Source organism: Rana temporaria, chromosome 4, assembly GCF_905171775.1.
Source record: "Rana temporaria chromosome 4, aRanTem1.1, whole genome shotgun sequence".
In the NCBI taxonomy this organism is placed as follows: Eukaryota; Metazoa; Chordata; class Amphibia; order Anura; family Ranidae; genus Rana; species Rana temporaria.
In genome coordinates this window covers 60,723,974-60,744,081 of record NC_053492.1, presented here as the reverse complement: position 1 = coordinate 60,744,081, position 20,108 = coordinate 60,723,974, and the positions used below count along the sequence as shown (strand labels likewise).

The window sequence follows — 20,108 nt, the reverse complement described above, 5'->3', positions numbered from 1 at the left end:
AGACACTAAACACACACTAAGCTAAGCTAGATGAAATAAATGTACACTAACAGTGTGTACACTTACTACACAAAATTTAACTAAACTGAACACAAAACTTAGCTTTTAGAAAAGCTCTTTAGGAAAAACTAAACAAAATGTGAACTGAGATGCCTAGCAAATATCACTGAACAGCGAACCTGCAAGATCTAACAGTAACACAAGATGAACAAAACTTAGCTTTTAGAAAAGCTCTTTTATAAAGCTCAGCAAAATGTGTACTGAAATCTCTAGCAAATATCACTGAACAGCGAGGATTGCAGGATCAAACAGTAACACAAATGAACAAAACAGCACAAAACAGCACAAAACGTAGCTTTGAAAAAAGCTCTTGGGTCTATTGCTTTGAAAAAAGCAGTTGATATACTGGAAAAGATCCACTGGAATCACTAAATAGCAATGCTGGTGATGATCTAAATCAATCAGGAACAAAGACACAGGAACACAGAAACAGCCTCCACACTCTATAGCCAGCTTCTGAATCTGCAATGAAATGGTGCTGGGAGTGAGCTTATATAATGTCCATGCAGGCAGGTTCCTATTGGTTGCTAACCTCTGACGAGTGTGGAAGGAGAACTCTGATTGGCTCTGATGCAAAAGGGCGGAGCAAATAATCGCGCAATATTCCTATTGCCGAATATTCGCATTGCGATTATTCGGCAATATAAAATGATCGCTTCAGCTACTCGGCCCAAGGTCTCTAATCATACCAGCAATGCTTTTAGACGTCTATGGAGATCACTAGGATGTGATCTGTTTTAAAAATGAAACTGTAAAAATCGCTCTGATGCGGAAGATCGGGGCGAGGAAAGTAATCGCGCGATATTGCGTTTGCCGAATAATCGCATTGCGATCTTTCTGGAAAATTCAATGAACGCTTCAGCTACTCGGCCCAGGGTCTCTAATGATACCAGCAATGCTTTTAGACGTCGATGGAGATATCTAGGATGTGATCTGTTTTAAAAAAAAAATTGTAAAAAATCGAATATTCGGAATTGCGAATATTCACCGCGAATTTCGAAATATAGCGCGATTTCTCGAATATGCTATATTCGAGTCGAATATTCGCAATGCGAATATTCGTGAGCAACACTATTAGAGATTAGATTTCTGACAATGAATCACTAAAACGTCTTGTCAATTTAGATGGAACTGAACTTAAAAAGTAGAGATTTGCTATAATATGGGACATCTTTTTTTTTAATTGAGGCATGTGCATCATTTTATAATGTAGAGGGGCACAGTGTGTGCTTGTTGTACAGAACCTTCCCCACCTCCCCTCTGGATCCTTCAAATACCATTCCTGCTTACAGGAGTCGAAGAGAGTGGCAAGTCTGACACAGAAAGAAGATCGAGCATCAGGTAGCATATCGGTATAGTTCATGATTTCCTCTTCCTAATGGAGTATCCGCAATGGGAGGCTGTCTGTGGCCTAGGAGGGGACCCTTGGGTTTGGGGGGATGCTTCCAGGCTGGGCTTGGGAAGACCCTTTTCAGCGTTTTGGTTTGAGGAGGATTCTTGCCTGCACACTCAGGGATTCACAAAGGGAGAGACTGCCACATGTAGCAAGCTTTAGGCCCCATGCACACGAGACGCAGATGCAAACTCATCTAAACACACGTTTTCAAACGCAAAAAACAGCGTTTAAAAAGCAAATTTTGCTGCGTTTTACCGCGTTTGCGTTTATAAGCGTTTAGTTAAGAAACATTATAAGACCCCCCCATAGCTCAAAAAACAGTATTATTTAACCATTTCAGCCATTTTGTGAGACCAGAGTGAGTAGCAGCTGAGAGAGCAACAGTGTACTTGTATTTAGCGTGTCACTTGCCACATCACCTGCCACAAGCTGCGGATTGTCCACTTGCCACGTCACCTGCCACAAGTTGTGAATTGTCCACTTGCCACGTCATCTGCCACGTCACCTGACCACGCCACTTGCCACAAGTTGTGGATTGTCCACTGGCCACGTCACCTGGCCACATCACTTGCCATGTCACCTGGCCACGTCAACTGGCCACGTCACCTACCACGAGTTGTGGATTGTCCACTGGCCACGTCAACTGGCCACGTCACCTGCCACAAGTTGTGGATTGTCCACTTGCCATGTCACCTCACCATGACACCTGCCACAAGTTGTGGATTGTCCACTTGCCACATCACCTAACCATGACACCTGCCACAATTTGTGGATTTCCACTTGCCACGTCACCTGGCCATGTCACCTGGCCACATCACCTGCCACAAGTTGTGGATTATCCACTTGCCAAATCACCTGGCCACGTCACCTGCCACAAGTTGTGGATTGTCCACTTGCCACGTCACCTGCCACAAGTTGCAGATTGTCCACTTGCCGCGTCACCTGGCCATGTCACCTGGCCACATCACCTGCCACATCACCTGTTCACATCACCTGGCACGTCACCTGCCACAAGTTGTGGATTGTTCACTTGCCACATCACCTGGCACGTCACATGCCACATCACCTGCCACAAGTTGTGGATTGTCCACTTACCACGTCACCAGGCCATGTCACCTGGCCACATCACCTGCCACGTCACCAGGCCACGTCACCTGCCACAAGTTGTGGATTGTCCACTTGCCACATCACCGGGCCACATCACCTGCTATGTCATCTGGCCATGTCACCTGCCACAAGTTGTGGATTGTCCACTGGCCACGTCACCTGGCCACATCACCTAGCCACGTCACCTGGCCAGCCACCTGACCACGTCACCTGGCCACAAGTTGTGGATTGTCCACTTGCCATGTCACCTGGCCACAAGTTGTGGATTGTCCACTGGCCACATCACCTGGCAATGTCATCTGGCCATGTCACCTGGCCACATCACCTAGCCACGTCACCAGGCCACGTCACCTGGCCACGTCACCTGGCCACAAGTTGTGAATTATCCACTTGCCATGTCACCTGGCCACATCACCTGGCCACATGTTGTGGATTGTCCACTGGCCACATCACCTGGCAATGTCATCTGGCCACGTCACCTGCCACAAGTTGTGGATTTCCACTTGCCACCTCACCTGCCACAAGTTGCAGATTGTCCACTTGCCATGTCACCTGGCCATGTTACCTGGCCATGTCACCTGCCACGTCACCTGTTCACATCACCTGGCATGTCACCTGGCCACAAGTTGTGGATTGTCCACTGGCCACATCACCTGGCCATGTCACCTGCCACAAGTTGTGGATTGTTCACTTGCCACATCACCTGGCCACGTTACTTGCCACGTCACCTGCCACAAGTTGTGGATTGTCCACTTGCCACGTCACCAGGCCATGTCACCTGGCTACGTGACCTGGCCACATCACCTGCCACAAGTTATGGATTGATCCCAGTCTGCAGTGTTCAGGATCTACCAAAAGTGGTCCAAGGAAGGAAAACCAGTGAATCAGCAAAAGGGTCATGGGCGGTCAAAGCTCACTGATATATGTGTGGATCAAAGATTGGCTTATGTAGTCTGAACCAACAGAAGAGCTACTGTAGCTCAAAATGCTTAAAAAGTTAATGCTGGCTCTACTAGTAAGGTGTCAGAACACACAATGCATTGCAGTTTGTTTTGTATGGGGCTGCGTAAACGTAGACTAGTGTGGGTGCCCATGCTGACCAGTGTCCATAGCCAAAATGGCCTACAATGAGTGCATAAGCATCCGAACTGGACCACAGGAGCAATGAAAGAAGGTGAGTCTGGTGTGATGAGTTCAAGTATGGTTTGAAGAAGAAAGTGTTGACCTCCAAATTCTCAGCAGGACAACGACCCTAAACATGCAGCCAGAGCTACAATAGAATGGCTTAGATCAAAGCATATTCCTGTGTTACAATGGCCCAGTCAAAGTCCAGACCTAAATCCAATTGAGAATCTGTGGCAAGACTTGAAAATTGCTGTTCACAGACGCTCTCCATCCAATCTGACAGAGCTTGAACTATTTTGCAAAGAAAAATGGGCAAAAATGTCACTCTGTAGATGTGCAAAGCTGGTAGAGAAATACCCCAAAAGACTTGCAGATGTAATTGCAGTGAAGGGTGGTTCTGCAAAGTATTGGGGGGCTGGATACAAATACCATTTGAAAACCATTTATCATTTTTTTTTTTCCCGGCGGTAAAAAGTCCGCTGGGAAACCCGTACATGTGCACGGGGCATTAGATATAAGAAAGTCATACATGCAGTAATTGTAAGTCCATTTCAACCACTTGAAAAATGAGAAAAAAGGCTAGGGCAATTTTTGCAAAGCAACCTGGTTTTAGGTTGAGATTCATTGGGGGCATTTTCAATCCCATCTCCTTGAAATCAATCTAATTGACCATTTTATGTCCTTGATAGTACTGGAATTTGGGCAAAAAATTGGATTAAAGGTTTGATCACTCAGTCAATTTGCCACGTGTATGACCAGATTTGGAAATTAAGATACCTAAAACATTAACTATTTCCATAGTATGGTCTGTAGATTTTATCTACAATAACAGAAGTGTGCTACCATTTTAGACACAATAGTGCTTGCTGGGGTTCTTCTTTAAAGCACACCTAAACCCATGAACACAAATTGTACATGTTTCAGCTTACTAGTTCATATCTGTGGAGGCTGGATCAGCTTTTTTTTGGATTTTTCCTTTATTTTCACCTAGAGAACCTAGTAACACACTTCCTGTGCTTAAATTACAACATTTACTCAACATACTTTATTGATAGAGAAGCAGTGCTGTTATCCTAGACTGCTCTCCTGATCTGGACTGCAAACTCCCCCCCCCCCTAATTTCCATATCACTGGAGGAGGTGTTCAGCAGTCCAGAGAAGAAAACTGGGAAAGCAGTTCAGTTCAAAGAACAGGAATTTACAAGCAGATTGGATTTCTGGCAGGATCAACATTAAATGTCTGTACTTGAAGGAAATGTACTTAGTCTGAAAAAGAAAACAAATGTAGCCAGTACGTCTTAGGCCCCGTACACACGAGAGGATCCATCCGCTGGAATTGATCCGCGGACCAGCTCCAGCGGACAGATCCCCTGGTGTGTACAATCCAGCGGATCTGTTTCCGCTGATTTTTATCCCCTGGGATGGATTTCAAGCAGATAAAAATTTGAAGACATGCTTTAAAATCTATCCGCTTGAATCCATCCCAACGGATTGATCCGCTGGTCTGTACAGACTCACCGGATCAATCCGTCCGAATGGATCCCCCACATGCGTCGTAATGATTTGACGCATGCGTGGAATTCCTTATATTACAGCGTCGCCCACATCGCCGCGTCATCATCGCGGCGACGCCGCGACACGTCATCGCGATGGGATTTCGGCGCGGATTTCGATCCTATGGTGAGTACACTCCATCGGATCCAAATCCGCGGAAATCCTCGAGAGGATTTATCCGCGGAAACGGTCCGGTGGACCGTATCCGCGGGTAAATCCTCTCGTGTGTACTAGGCCTAAGGACTATCAAGCTGCAATATGTTACATTTTAATTCTTGGGATTCGTTTATACATTAATCATGACAAGAGTGACCATAAACCTTCCTTTATTATATTACAATTTTTTTTCCTGTTTCCCACAGCCAGTATCCGTATCCCATCATCACCAATTATTATGTCAGCTGGCAGGATTCTGCAAATACCTTGTGATACCAGCATTTCAGGCAGTACTATAGCCTGGGCAAAAGACACCCTTAATAATATTGTATCCAATAGAAAATCTTTATTCACAATTAGTGCAACAACAGCCTGGTCTGGTGAGTAAAAACAACAATGTATGTTTATTACAATAATTAGTATATTTCACATTTTATTAGCTGATCAAAAACATGAAATGTACTCATTGGGGTTGATTTACTTAAAGCGGAGTTCCACCAAAAACAGTTTTTTACAGGTACTTTGTCCCCACTTCCGGGAGACCGGGCTGTGGCGAAGTACGTCAGCAGCTCAGTCCCCCTCCTCCTCCTACCTCCTTCCCCATGCGCAGTAGGGACGGACCCAGTCATGAAGCCAAAAAGCTACACTGCCGAGTTCCCTTACCAGCAATGGCGGCAGCACCCGACCAGCCGATGTAAACATCGGTTGCGGTGCCGACCTCGCTGGATTCCAGGACAGGTGTGTGTCCTAATGTTAAAAGTCAGCAGCTACAGTATACAGTAAAGTGAAGGTGTGTGTTATACGCCAATAAATACGGTATATCCAAATAATACGCCTGAGCTCATCTCTTTACCACACACAGCCACAAAGGAAAGAGAATTCTTGTTGGGCGGTGTATTAGTGCTCGAACGAACACACTTTTAATGGTTCAAAAAATGTCAGGCAAAATGGTCGGCCCTCGAGCATGTTCACTTCTTCAAATCTGGCCCTCTTTGAAAAAAGTTTGGACACCCCTGCCTTAAATCATCCTCTCATGTACAAACAAAAATATTTTTTTCCCTGTGTATGGCTGGATGCTCTAAAATAATACATCTTAATTTTATTTACTAAGCCATTCACTTTCCAAAGTAGACAGACTGTACTACCTCAGTACCCTTAAAGCTCGACCTTTCCTATTAAAAAGTGAACAAGAAAAAAAAAATCATACATTCTCCTGTAAGTTTGTATCATTTATTTTGTTTATTTCGTTAGTATATACTTCTAACTGGGGTTGATTTACTGAATGCAAATAAGATCACTTTGCAAGGGAATTTTCCCCAGAGCTTAAAGGATAATTTCAACTCTTGTAACATGTTACATTTTACACGCATATTCCCCTGCTGTGGTGGCGCCCTACTCAGGGCTCAAGTCCTGCGGGAACGCGTGGGAATGGAGTTCCTGCACTTTTTCCACAGCAGGAACTCAGTTCCCTTTGCAGGACTAGAGCAGCCGAGCCGCCCGCGCCAATCCTTCACTAAGCGGCGATGCCCAGCTCAAGTCACTGTCAGGGGCAGGCGAACCTTAGTAATCCTTTATGTTACTGGCCACTTCCTGTATATGGATTCATCGGGTAGTGTGCGGGTATTCCTTCACTTCCTCGATGCCGCAATGTCTCCTGGGAGATTTTGTCATTGTTCCCAAGAGACATTGCGGAGGTCTGCCGCGAGTTATCGCGGGATCTAGAAAAAACATGCTGTTTAGTAATTATGCATATGAGCGTATAATGAGCGTATAATTTATTTATTTATTTTGGTGGGGGAGTGGATCTTGGGTGGGAGTTACCACACTTTTTTCCCCAGGACTTGACCCCTGACCCTACTCAATCCCACATGATGACAGGGGGCAGGAGATCCTCTTCCCGCACACAGCTGCGCCATTCATTCACAGTTTCTTGTGAATGAAAAGACTACATCTACCATTTGCATTGCGGCAGACAGTTTGCAGTTCTTAATGAACTGCGAGGGGACTGATGAGTGTTCTTAAAGTTCATTGATCTTCCTGGACTTCAGTAACTACCTGCCCGTGCGGTACTGACAGTCTACAAGAGCCTGACATTGCAGCAGCAATTTTGCTGGCCACGGGTGTAATGCTTTACAGGGCTCTATGAAAAAAAATTGTAAATGTGCATTTTCTATTTGCAAAAAATGCGCATTTAATATAAAAAAATAGGGGAACTTGTTTTATGTTGTTAACCTCATCCAAGTCAAAGGATGAGGCAAAGGAACTTATGTTGGCGAATTAGGACAGAAGTTGGGAACAAAGATGAATTTGCATAGACACACGGAAGGAACATAAAGAAGAAGACAAGTTCGGAGCTGTAGTGTAATGGAGGCGGAGGACAGCATGACAGGGTGTAGGGAACTTAGGTTAGGAAGGGGTTAAAGTTATGGGGGTGGCTAATAGGATCCTGGAAATTAATGATTGGAGGAGGTGAGTAAAGGGGGGAGGAGTGCTTAGCTAGCTAGGCAATGCTGGAGGAGGGGCATCGTCAGTCCGGGGGAAGAAGCAAGGAGAAAAGTTGTGCAGCTCTGCGTCTGTGTGTGTCGGGTCAGCGTCTCTAGGCCATCTGTGGACAGTCAGGGAAGGGTGAGATGTCGGATGTAGCCGGGTTACTAGCGCAGCTTCAAGCCGCTGCGGAGGTCCACGGCGCTTATTGGCTGCAAAGCCAGATCACCGCCACTCTGCGGGGGGTTCAGCAGGCCCCGGGGACTAGGCCTGCATCAACGCGCGCGAGGCGGTCTATACCGCCGGAGCGCTTCAGCCCAGACAACACCCCCAGGTCACAGCGTTGGGTGCGGAGTCCCAGTAGGCCCCCGTCGGGCCCCCCGCCAAGCAATCTCAGTCTTCCACTGCACGGGCGGGGGGGGGGGGCGGGAAGCGCGCAGCGCGGGGGGGCCTCTCGGGTGCCCAGGCCTACCTCCCCTGTGCTGGTGCGGGACCAGATCCATGTGGCTGCCCCCGGTGGCGATGTTCCGGTCGGGGGGGCGGCCCAGCGTGGGAAGGATCCTCTAGCAGGCGCCGGCCTAGTTCGTGGCGCAGGCGGTGGCCTCGCACGCGGTGGGGACGCGGTCAGTGAAACGGATGGAGCGACACCAGGCCACTCACGTCAGTCGGGATGTCCCGCCTCCAGGCCCCGATCGGAGTCTGGGAGGGTTGACCGGAGGGGGAGTGTTGCTCAGGCTGCAGCCGCAGTGCTGAGGGATGATTTGATCGAGGAGTTCAGCAGCGAGGGAGACGAGAGCCCTCGGGGGGTGGTGGCTCCCATACCTGTCACAACGCCAGCTGTGTCCAGCGGTCGGGGAAGGAGAGAGGAGGTGCGTCATCGACCACACGGGCAGGCGGCGACCGGATCCAGCAGCAGTGAAGAGGGGGAGCTGCCGGAGGACCCCGCGGAGGATGGACGTTATGCGAACGCATCGGCTGGAGGACCTTCACGGCCGCGCCGAACCGGTAAGACTACATCTAACTTGATTGCGGGGGGGAGGGTTGGGGTTAGTGCGCAGGACATTAGAGGGGGGGTGGCGGTCCTTAGTCCCTCGGGGGAGGGGGGAGTGTGGGATGCTTTAAGGGAATTGTTGCGTAGGCTGGATGGGAGTGCTCCTCAGGTTGCGAGCCCGTTGGGGCCATGGGTCCCCCCGGTGCCGGTCCCCCCCCCTTGGTTCCTGCCCCCTCGGTTCAGGCGCTGCCAGCGGCAGTTGTCCCCCCCTGTGCCGGCGACTCCAGCGACGGGCGTGGCAGGGACACAGACGGACAAGGACGGCGTGGGAACGGCGGCGGAACGCAAGGACAAGGACAAGGATGTGGAGAAGGTGCGTCTAGATGACGCGGCTAGGGGGGAGGTTTACATTTGCTTTGAAGGGCCGTTGGGTGCCCATCTGAAGCCGGAGGTGAGGGAAAAAATTCAGAAGGATGAGTTTGTGGAAATTTTTTCCCTGCTCCCGTTGGAAAAATTTCACCTCGACCGGGTGAAGCCGGACGAAAGCAAAAAAGATGAGGAGGAAAAACGGCGGTATAGGCTCATTCCGCGGACATTTACGAATTGGCTGCAGGCGTTTGCGATTCTGGCTAGCGTGATCGGGGAAAAGGCCCCCGAGAACTGCTCGGCCCTATTTTGTTACCTTGATGCCATTCACGAAGCGCATAGGGTATATGGGGGTTTGGCGTGGTTGAGGTATGACGAGCAGTTTCGTCAGCGCAAGGCAGTTCGTCCCTCCATTCGCTGGGACCATAAGGACATTAGCCTGCGGCGCTTCCTCCTCGGGATCGCCGGCCCTCAAAAAGAAAGGGGTGTGCTGGCAGTTCAATGACGGAACCTGTCGGTTTGGAGGATCGTGCCGCTTCAAGCACGAGTGCTCAGGGTGTGGCGGGTCGCACGCGTTCAATAGGTGTTTCAAACAGGGAAAGCGGGCCGGAGAAGGCGCTGGAAAAGGGAATGACGCCGGTGAGACTGGAAAGGATGCTGCCTTTTCTAAGTAAGTATCCGCACCGGGCGGCGGCGCGGTTGTTAGAAAAGGGGTTCGGGGAGGGTTTCGTGATTCCGAGTTCGTTGGCGGAGGTTCCTCCGATGGCGGACAACTTGCGGTCAGCTCTGCGACACCCGGGGGTGGTGTCGGCTAAGCTGGCCAAGGAGGTGGCGCTCGGCCGGATGGCCGGCCCGTTTCAGGAACCACCGGTGGGGGGTTTGGTGGTGTCCCCATTGGGCGTAGTTCCGAAGAAGGAAGTGGGTCAATTTCGGATGATACATCATCTGTCGCACCCAAAAGGGGGTTCGGTCAACGATGGTATTGATCCGCAGAGTTGCGCGGTTACCTATACATTGTTTGATGCGGCGGTGTCTTGGGTTAGAAAATACGGAAAAGGGGCCCTGATGGCAAAGACGGATGTGGAATCCGCCTTCAGGCTGTTACCGGTACACCCTACTAGTTTGTGTTTGCTGGGGTGCCACTGGCAAGGGGAGTATTTTGTTGATCGTTGCCTGCCAATGGGTTGTTCCATATTGTGCGCTTTGTTTGAGACTTTTAGCTCGTTCTTTGAATGGGCGGTCAGGGAGGTGGCGGGGGTGAATTCCGTCATCCACTATTTGGACGACTTCCTGTGCATAGGCCCCCCGGACTCCCGCTGTTGCGGGGTGTTGTTGGGTACAGTGCAGTACTTGGCGGAGCGCTTTGGGATTCCCTTGGCGCCCGACAAGACGGAGGGCCCTGCGTCTGAGCTGGTGTTCTTGGGGATCACCATTGACTCTGTAGCGATGGAATGTAGGTTGCCAGAGGATAAAGTGGTGGCATTGAGGAGGGAGGTCAGTGAGGCCCGAGTGAAGCGGAAGATTCGGTTAAAGGAACTCCAATCTTTGTTGGGTAAGTTAAATTTTGCGTTTCGAATTATTCCTATGGGGCGCATTTTCAGCCGGAGGCTTTCAGGTGCCACGGCAGGGGTTCGGGTGCCGAACCATTTTGTGCGCCTGACCAATGAACTGAGAGACGATTTGAGGGTCTGGGGAACGTTCCTGGACGATTTCAATGGTCGCTCGATGTGGCAGACGGGGCCGGTCAGCAACGCTGACCTGGCTCTATTTACTGATGCGGCAGGGTCAATGGGCTATGGGGCCTATTGCCACGGGCGATGGAGCGCGGAGCCCTGGCCGGAGTCTTGGAGGGCAGCCGGGTTCCTCCGGAACTTGGTGCTGCTGGAGTTGTTCCCCATTGTGGTGGCGGTAGAATTGTGGGGGGAGTCCTTCAGGAATAAAAAGGTGAGCTTCAATTGCGACAACATGGGGGTGGTATGGGCGATCAACAGCATTTCGGCATCCTCTCCCCCGGTGATTAGGTTACTGCGTTACCTGGTACTTAAGTGTCTAAGAGTGAATGCCTTGATCTATGCGGTGCATATTCCTGGGGTGGATAACAGATTGGCGGATGCTTTATCTCGTTTCCAGTGGGAGGAATTCCGGATCCTGGCGCCAGGGGCAGAGGGGCAGGGGGAACCCTGCCCACAGAAGCTGTGGGACATTGCACTGGAGTCGCCGCAGGATTGATTCGGCAGTCGATCAGTGAGGGAACGTGGCGAGCTTACTCTAAGGTGTGGCAGGAATGGTCCGCACTGAAGGAGGAGGTAGGAAGGTCGGAAGATCCGGAAGACGTGCAGGCGTTGGTCTTATATTTTGTGTGCAGCAATTACGAGAAGGGAACCTCGGGTGGCGCCATTAGCAAAAAAATGGCAGCGTTGGCTTTTTTATTTCAGATGACGGGCCTCAGGGATTTTACGAAATCCTTCGTGGTACGCAGGGTGCTAAAGGGGTACAGGAAGGGCAGTGCGACACGGGATTCCAGACGTCCGGTGTCGTTCGCAGTCCTGGGTACGATATTGGGGAATTTGGAAAAGGTTTGCGCATCGCTCTATGAGCAGATACTTTTTCGGGCTGTGTTTGTTCTGGCCTTTTTTGGGGCGTTCAGGGTGGGAGAATTAGTTTCCCCCTCCAAGTTGGTGGGGGGTGGTCTGCAATTGCGGGACGTTAGGTGCCTGGAGGAATCAGTGGTGATTTGGCTTAGGCGTTCTAAGACGGATCAACTAGGTAGGGGCGCGAAAGTAGAGTTGTTCCAGGGGATATGTCCGCTGACATGCCCGGTGGCGGTGGTAAGACGGTTTTTGGGGGTTCGCCCAAAAGGGGGGGAGGCACTGTTCGTCCATCAGAAAGGGGAGTGTTTGTCGAGATTCCAGTTTACGGCGGTATTCCGTAAATGTCTGAAGGAGGGGGGTTTAGTCCCGGGGGAATATTCGGCTCATTCGTTTCGAATAGGGGCAGCGACTGAAGCAGCAAGGGGAGGCCTGCCTGCAGATTCTGTAAAGCGGATTGGCAGATGGGAGTCAAATAGATATAAACTATATGTGCGCCCTCATTTGTTGTAAAATGATGTATCTGTGGTTGACAATGCTGATGTTGATGTTTGCGGGGTTTTTTTTGTTGTTCTGCTGGGTATTGTTTTTCTCTTTTTATGTCATTACAGATCCCCAAGGTTGTCTGATTTGGATCCTAGGACATTCATTTGTGTTTTGGGGGGCGAGACGGGCGGATGTCAAGCCTGGGGGGAGACAGCTGGGGGTACCCAGGGAGGAAGGTAGAGTACGGTGGATTGGGATTAGGGGGCTCATGTGGCAGAAGGTGTTGCCAGAAGTTCACAGGGGGGCTAGCTTAGACAGGGTCCCGGACATTTTGGTGATCCATGCAGGTGGGAATGATTTGAGCGTCAGGCCGATGCGCCAGGTGATCAAAGACATCCAATGGGACATACGCCGACTGCGGGCCTCTTTCCCTGACCTGATCATTGTTTGGTCAGATATTGTGGCTCGCATGGCCTGGAGGGAGGCTAGGTCACTAGAGCGGTTGGATAAGGCCCAGATAAAGGTGAATAGAGAGGTGGGCAGGTTTGTGGTTCAGCAGGGTGGGATAGCGGTTCGTCATTCAGAGTTGGAGGTGGAGACCTGGAGGTACCTGAGGGGGGACGGGGTTCATCTCAACCCAATCGGGATCGATCTTTGGGCTCTGGGATTGGAGGAGGGCGTTAGGAGGGCTTTCCTGGTGTGGCGGCGTGCCCAAGTGTGAGGTGGTCCCACTTGTGCCGCGGTAGCGGTGGGTTCCCCTGCCGTTTGGTATAAATAGACGGTGGTTCGGTAAAAACGGTTGCGGGGCATAGTTACAGGGATGGTGTCTGCCTTGGTGGTCTGGTGTCAGTCTGGACCACCAGGGGAGAAGTGGGTGGGTCTGTGGTCAGCTAGGTCTTCGAGTCGGTAGTTGCGACTGGGGACATGTTGTTTAGCTAAGAGGGTACCACAGGCCCAAAAAGAGTGATCAGGGGTTGTCAGGGGGACTGACAACCAAGGTATGGTTAAAAGGTTTAGGAATATAGGAATGTGTTAAATATTTAAAGTTGGGTAATATATATATATATATAATTGTGTATATATATATATATATATATATATATATATATATATATACAGTTATTTTGTATTTGTTAATAAAGGCCTAACAGGCCATTTTAATCCAGCAGGTGTCAGTGTGGTTATTGGGAAAGGTATAATGTGAAGAGGTATGCTTGTATTGGTTGGTGCGGTAAGTTATCCGGCTGCCCTAGTCATGAGTTCTGCACACCTGTGGGACACCATTTTTTACAGCCAGACCCCACTGGAAGACCTCAGTGTCTTAATTCTTAAAGGAAATTTCAAAATGATTCAGGAAAATAAAACTCTTGAGCTAAGAATGATAGTTCTATTTAACACAAAATATAGCCTCCTAAATTTAAATATGGGTTTTCTTACTGCAACAGTTTTACAACCCCCTCTGTGACGGTCACCCCCTCCGAGTCTATAGCTTTCCCTCTGTCTTATCTCACTAACTATGCTAGTTTTATTAATATTGCCTGTACATCTATTAGGCCCCTTTTACACATGCAGACTTTTTGTCCATTTTTCATCCATCCATTGATGGATGACCTCTTATAACAGAAATAAGAGGCCTATTTCAGGAAGAATGTGAGAAAGAAGAGAGAAAATAGTTTTAAACCAACAGGTTACAGAAATTGTATCTGTAAGGTTGCTGGTTCATCTAGACCCGGGTATTAACCACTTAAGCTCCGGACCAATATGCAGCTATAGGACCAAAGGTGTTTTTACAATTTGGCACTGCGCTGCTTTAACTGGTAATTGCGTGGTCATGCAATGTTGTACCGAAACAAAATTTGCGTCCTTTTCTTCCCACAAATAGAGCTTTCTTTTGATGGTATTTGATTGCCTCTGCGATTTTTATTTTTTGAGATAAAAACTGAAAAAGACCGAAAATTTTGAAAAAAAATTATATTTTCTAGTTTTTGTTATAAGAAGAATCGAATAAACTAAATTTTAGTCAAACATTTAGGCCAAAATGTATTCAGCCACATGTCTTTGGTAAAAAAAATTGCAATAAGCGTATATTTATTGGTTTTCGCAAAAGTTATAGCGTCTACAAACTAGGGTACATTTTCTGGAATTTACACAGCTTTTAATTTATGACTGCCTATCTCAATTCTTGAGGTGCTAAAATGGCAAGGCAGTACAAAACCCCCCAAATGACCCCATTTTATAAAGTAGACACCCCAAGGAAACTGCTGAGAGGCATTTTGAGTCCATTGAATATTTTTTTTTTTTTTTTGTCCCAAGTGATTGAATAATGACAAAAAAATGTTTTTTACAAAAAGTTGTCACTAAATTATATATTGCTCACACATGCCATGGTTATATGTGGAATTGCACCCCAAAATACATTCTGCTGCTTCTCCTGAGTACGGGGATACCACATGTGTGGGACTTTTTGGGAGCCTAGCAGTGTATTGGGGCCGCCAAAATCCAAGCACCGCCTTCAGCATTTCTAAGGGTGCAAATTTTTGATTTCACTCCTCACTACCTATCACAGTTTCGAAGGCCATAAAATGCCAAAATAGCACAAAACCCCCCCAAATGACCCCATTTACAGCTCTCATTTGTTTTTTAAAATGAAGAAAGAAAATAAAAATGTATTTTTTTTTCTTTTTTACATTTTCAAAACTTTGTGACAAAAAGTGAGATCTGCAAAATACTCACCATACCTCTCAGCAAATAGTTTGGGGTGTCTACTTTCCAAAATGGGGTCATTTGGGGGGGTTTTGTGCCATCTGGGCATTCCATGGCCTCCGAAACTGTGATAGGTAGATAGGAGTGAAATCAAAAATTGACACCCTTATGCCCCGTACACACCATCACTTTATGTGATGAAAAAAAATGACGTTTTTAAAAACGTCACTTTAATTGACCATGTGTGGGGGAAAACATCGTTTTATGTCTTCTAAAAAACGACCAAAAAAAATTGAAGCATGCTATACTATACCATACTATAACAGCAAACTAACTAACCAGGGTCAACCGTAACACTTAGGCCCCGTACACACGACCGGATCTATCCGCTGAAACTGGTCCGACGGACTGTTTCAGCGGATAGATCCGGTTGTGTGTACAGCCTATTGGGCTGTTTTTCGGCGGACATTTGTCCAGCCGACAGATTTCCAGCGGACCAAGATTGGTTAGCATGCTAACCAATCTGTCCACTGGAAACCTGTCGGTCGGACGTATTCGGTCGTCTGTACAGACTCACCGGACACGTCCGACCGACCGCCATCCCTCGCATGCGTCGTACTTATTCGACGCATGCGTGGAAGCTTTGAACTTCCAGGGCCGCCCACGTCGCCGAGTCATCGTTGCGGCGACGGCGCGGCCACTCCCCGCGTATTGTTTACGCGCGGATTTCTGTCTGATGGTGTGTACAACCATCAGACAGAAATCTCCGGGCGGATATATCTGCTGAAAACGGTCCGGCCGACCGTTTTCAGCGGACTATCCGTCCGTGTGTATGGGGCCTTTTACAGTGATTACTGGTGAAAGGGTTAACTAGGGGGCAATCAGGGGGTTAAAACCTTTATTAGGTAATATATGGGGGTACCTGACGCTTTATAAAAACCTGGCGGCGAACCTAAATAACTAACTGGCTAACCAGCGTCACCAGTAACACTTATACGGTGATCACTGGTGAAAGGGTTAACTCTAGGGCCAATCAGGGGTTAAAACCTTTATTTAGAAAATGTATGGGGGTACCTAACGCTATAAAAACCTGGTGGCGAACCTCCAAAAAAAACTAGCTACGTAGCGGCACCAGTGACACTAATACAGCGATCAGAAAAACGATCGCTTAGTGACGCTGGCAATAGGGAGTGAAAGGGTTAACTCTAGGGGCAATCAGGGGTTAAAACCTTTATTTAAAAAAATTATGGGGGTACCTAACGCTATAAAAACCTGGCGGCGAACCTCAAAAAAAAACTAGCTACGTAGCGGCACCAGTGACACTAATACAGCGATCAGAAAACCGATCGCTTAGTGACGCTGGCAATAGGGGGTGAAAGGGTTAACTAGGGCGGTGATCAAGGGGTTAAACCTTTATTGGGGGGGTGGGGGGCTACACTGGACCTAAAGGGGCCTAAGACTAACTTCCCTGCAACTTTTAACTGTCACACTGACACTAAATGCAGTGATCAGTAAATAAATGACACTGTGACAGGGGGCTGGGGGGGGGGGGGGTGATCGGGGGTGACTGGGGGGGTTAAGTGTGCTGTGTGTTGTGTGCTGTGTTTTCGCCGAACGAAAATACCGCCGAGAGGAGAGATGACATCACTTCCTCCTGCCTGTGTTTACATTACACAGGCAGAGGAAGTCCTTCGGCAGAAGGAGATTGGCTGGGAGCGATCGCGAGGGGGTGGCCAGAAACGAACAGCCGCCCCCTCATCCCAGATCGCTCCCAGAGGCTTACCGACTGCCGCATGTAATGGGGGTGGTCCCGATCGGACCCCCGACCCGCGGAAAGGCGGGGACGTACCGGCACGTCCATCTGCCTGTACGTGCCATTCTGTGGACGTATATGTACATGTGGCGGTCGTTAAGTGGTTAAGGACAATCTGGATGTATGGAGGCTCCCCAATGCATTAGTAGTGAAAACATCCACACGCACACATGGTATGTCCACACTAGCTTTATTTTCTAATGCGTACTTGTTCATAATCAAATCATACAAGAAAGGGACGCCGTTGTCCCAACCAATCATATCTAAGTTATTAGGTTATACAAGTAATATTCGTCACAATTATACATCGTGTGTAAAATATAACAGTCTGTATTCCGGGCGCCTGACTGATCTTGGTTCCTACTGCAGCTTATCTAATTTTCATAATTCTTTGCCTAGTACACAATAACAATGGCAATGTTCCTAGCTTTTCCTAGAAGCTCAAGGATACATAATCATACAAGCATTAATCACTAAGGGGGAACTCTTACCGCCTTATAATGCATTATTAGTATATGGGAACTATAGCCTATCAATGATTGATATCTATGGGGGAACTCTAACCGCCTTTCAATCCCTCCTTTTATTGCGTCGGCTCTAGCCTACGCAATCACTCATTATACCATTTCTGCACTAGCTGCGGGGGATGCATCATGTCCTGTCTTCCCCTCTTTGAGGAAAAGTCCATTTATGGTCTTTTCTTAGTCATCCCCCGCCCAAACCTTCAAATTTTTCATGTGTCTGGAGATCTAATAATGAATAATCTAGCAGTGCTATTTAAGGTGTTTAGTACTGGCATATGGGTATGTGCTGGCTGCTCTAGTAGCTGACTCTGCAAATGCACTCTAATAACAGCAGAATCTACAAAACCCTTGTGTACATCAGATAAAACAGTGAAAGTCATAAATGACCTGGGAGAAGTGTCCCGTTGAGCAATGTGTATACAGTCATGCTGTGACACTACCTCACTAGGGATGAGCTATGTGTTCGAGTCGAACGTATGTTCGACTCGAACATCGTATGTTCGATCGTTCGTCGAAATACAAACAAAGCGGCTCGTTCGCGCCAAATTCGAGTGACGCGCCACAGCCTATAATTCACTGCGGCATTGCGCGCTGATGATTGGCCAAGCATGCTCTATGACCCGCGTGCTTGACCAATCACAGCGCCGTCAGTAAAGAGAGCCGTAATTGGCCAAAGCCAGGGTGGCTTTGGCCAATTATGGCTCAGGGCTTTAGCACACGCCTCACACTATAAAAGGCCACCTGCAGGGCGGCCTCGTGTAGTGTGTTCCGGGCTTGTTCCAGATCAGACAGAGAGAGAGAGAGAGAGATTGTCTTTTTTATAGCTAGATAGAGCAGGCAGGCAAGTCAGTTAAATTTACAGTGTGTAGAGGATATATATACATCCCAGGTGTTGTACATATATTTATACACTGTATAGTTTAGTTAGATTAGTTCTTCTTAATCTGTCAGGCAGTTGATTGTGCTAGCTGCAGTGTTCTCACGTGTTGTATTGCCCGTGTGCTCAGTGCACCTAAACCCACTTGCTGTATACTGCAAGTTTGCTCATTACTTTGCACCTAAACCCACTTGGTGTATAGTGCAAGTGTGCTCATTACTTTGCACCTAAACCCACTTGGTGTATAGTGCAAGTCTGCTAATTACTTTGCACCTAAATCCACTTGGTGTATACTACAAGTGTGTTTATAACTTTGTACCTAAACCCACTTGGTGTATAGTGCAAGTGTGCTCATTACTTTGCACCTAAACCCACTTGGTGTATAGTGCAAGTGTGCTCATTACTTTGCACCTAAACCCAGTTTTTTTTGTATAGTGCAAGTGTGCTCATTACTTTGCACCTAAACCCACTTGGTGTATAGTGCAAGTCTTCTAATTACTTTGGGCCAGATCCACAGCCGCCGAGCGCAACTTAACTTTTCAGAGTTAAGTTACACTGCCGCAAATCTCCCAAGTTAGGTGCCGATCCACAAAGCACTTACCTGGAAATATGCGGCGGTGTAACTTAACTCCGTCCGGCGCAAGGCGTTCCTAATACAAATGGGCGATTCCCATTTAAATTAGGCACGCTCCCGCGCCGGACGTACTGCGCATGCTCCGTCGGGTAACTTACCCGACGTGCATTGCGCTAACTGACGTCGCTCCGACGTCATTTGCTTAGACGTTAACGTAAATGGCGTCCAGCGCCATTCACGAACGTCTTATGCAAACGACGTAGAGTTGAAAATTTTGACGCGGGAACGACGGCCATACTTAAAGTGGAGTTCCACCCATTTTTTTATGTTTGTCTGTGCTGCATGCTCTAATCTCATAGTGTTCAGAATGGACAATTTTTATTTAATTTGTTGCTTGTAAATACCTTTATTTTGTAGTCCTTCATTACTTCCTCCTCCTTATTTGCCTAGGCTATTTGCAAGGGTTTCTGGGATAGGCATCATGTTTCCCAGTAGTCCTTGCAAACCTGACTGAAACCTATTACATTGCTTGTGCACTGAGCATGTGCGAGATATGCAAAGCTGAAATCCAGGAAGTCATACAGTCTGGCTTCATGATGCCCACACTTAAGATGGCCACGGTCTATTTCTAGATTATGAACTATTTAAATGCTGTAACAACCTAACAAAACGGACCTTAGTTTACAGACTAACTTTACTAGAATACATTAAGCTTGTGTATTACAGGGGTATTTATATTTAAAAAGTGAAATTGTGGGTGGAACTCCCCTTTAATAGGGCTTAGTCAAATAGGACTCAGCCCTATTTTTACGTGGCGTAACTCGACGTAAACAACGTAGATTTAGCGCAACGGGCCCGTCGGAACGTTCGTGGATCGCCGTAAGTGTTCATTTGCATATTCTAGGCCGGCCGCAATGGCCTCGCCACCTAGCGGCCGGCCTAGAATTGCATCCTTAAGATCCGACAGTGTAATTCAATTGCACGTGTCGGATCCTCTGCCTATCTATGGTAAACTGATTCTGTGGATCAGTTCCATAGATAGAAACAGGGATACGACGGCGTATCAGTAGATACGCCAGCGTATCCCTTTTGTGGATAACCCCCTTTGCACCTAAATCCACTTGGTGTATACTACAAGTGTGTTCATAACTTTGCACCTAAACCCACTTGGTGTATACTACAAGTGTGTTCATAACTTTGCACCTAAACCCACTTGGTGTATACTACAAGTGTGCTCATTACTTTGCACCTAAACCCACTTGGTGTATAGTGCAAGTGTGCTCATTACTTTGCACCTAAACCCAC

At 47.9% G+C, this 20,108-nt stretch overlaps 1 protein-coding gene across 1 annotated transcript in view; it reads left to right on the top strand.

Annotated features, from left to right (window-relative positions):
• The window catches only part of LOC120935619, an 84,406-nt gene that overhangs the window by 32,003 nt on the left and 32,295 nt on the right, over positions 1 to 20,108 (top strand). Inside the window, exon 4 of the mRNA XM_040347670.1 lies at positions 5,604 to 5,777. Within this exon, the coding sequence (XP_040203604.1) occupies positions 5,604 to 5,777 (174 nt within the window). The remainder of the gene's footprint in view (positions 1 to 5,603; positions 5,778 to 20,108) is intronic.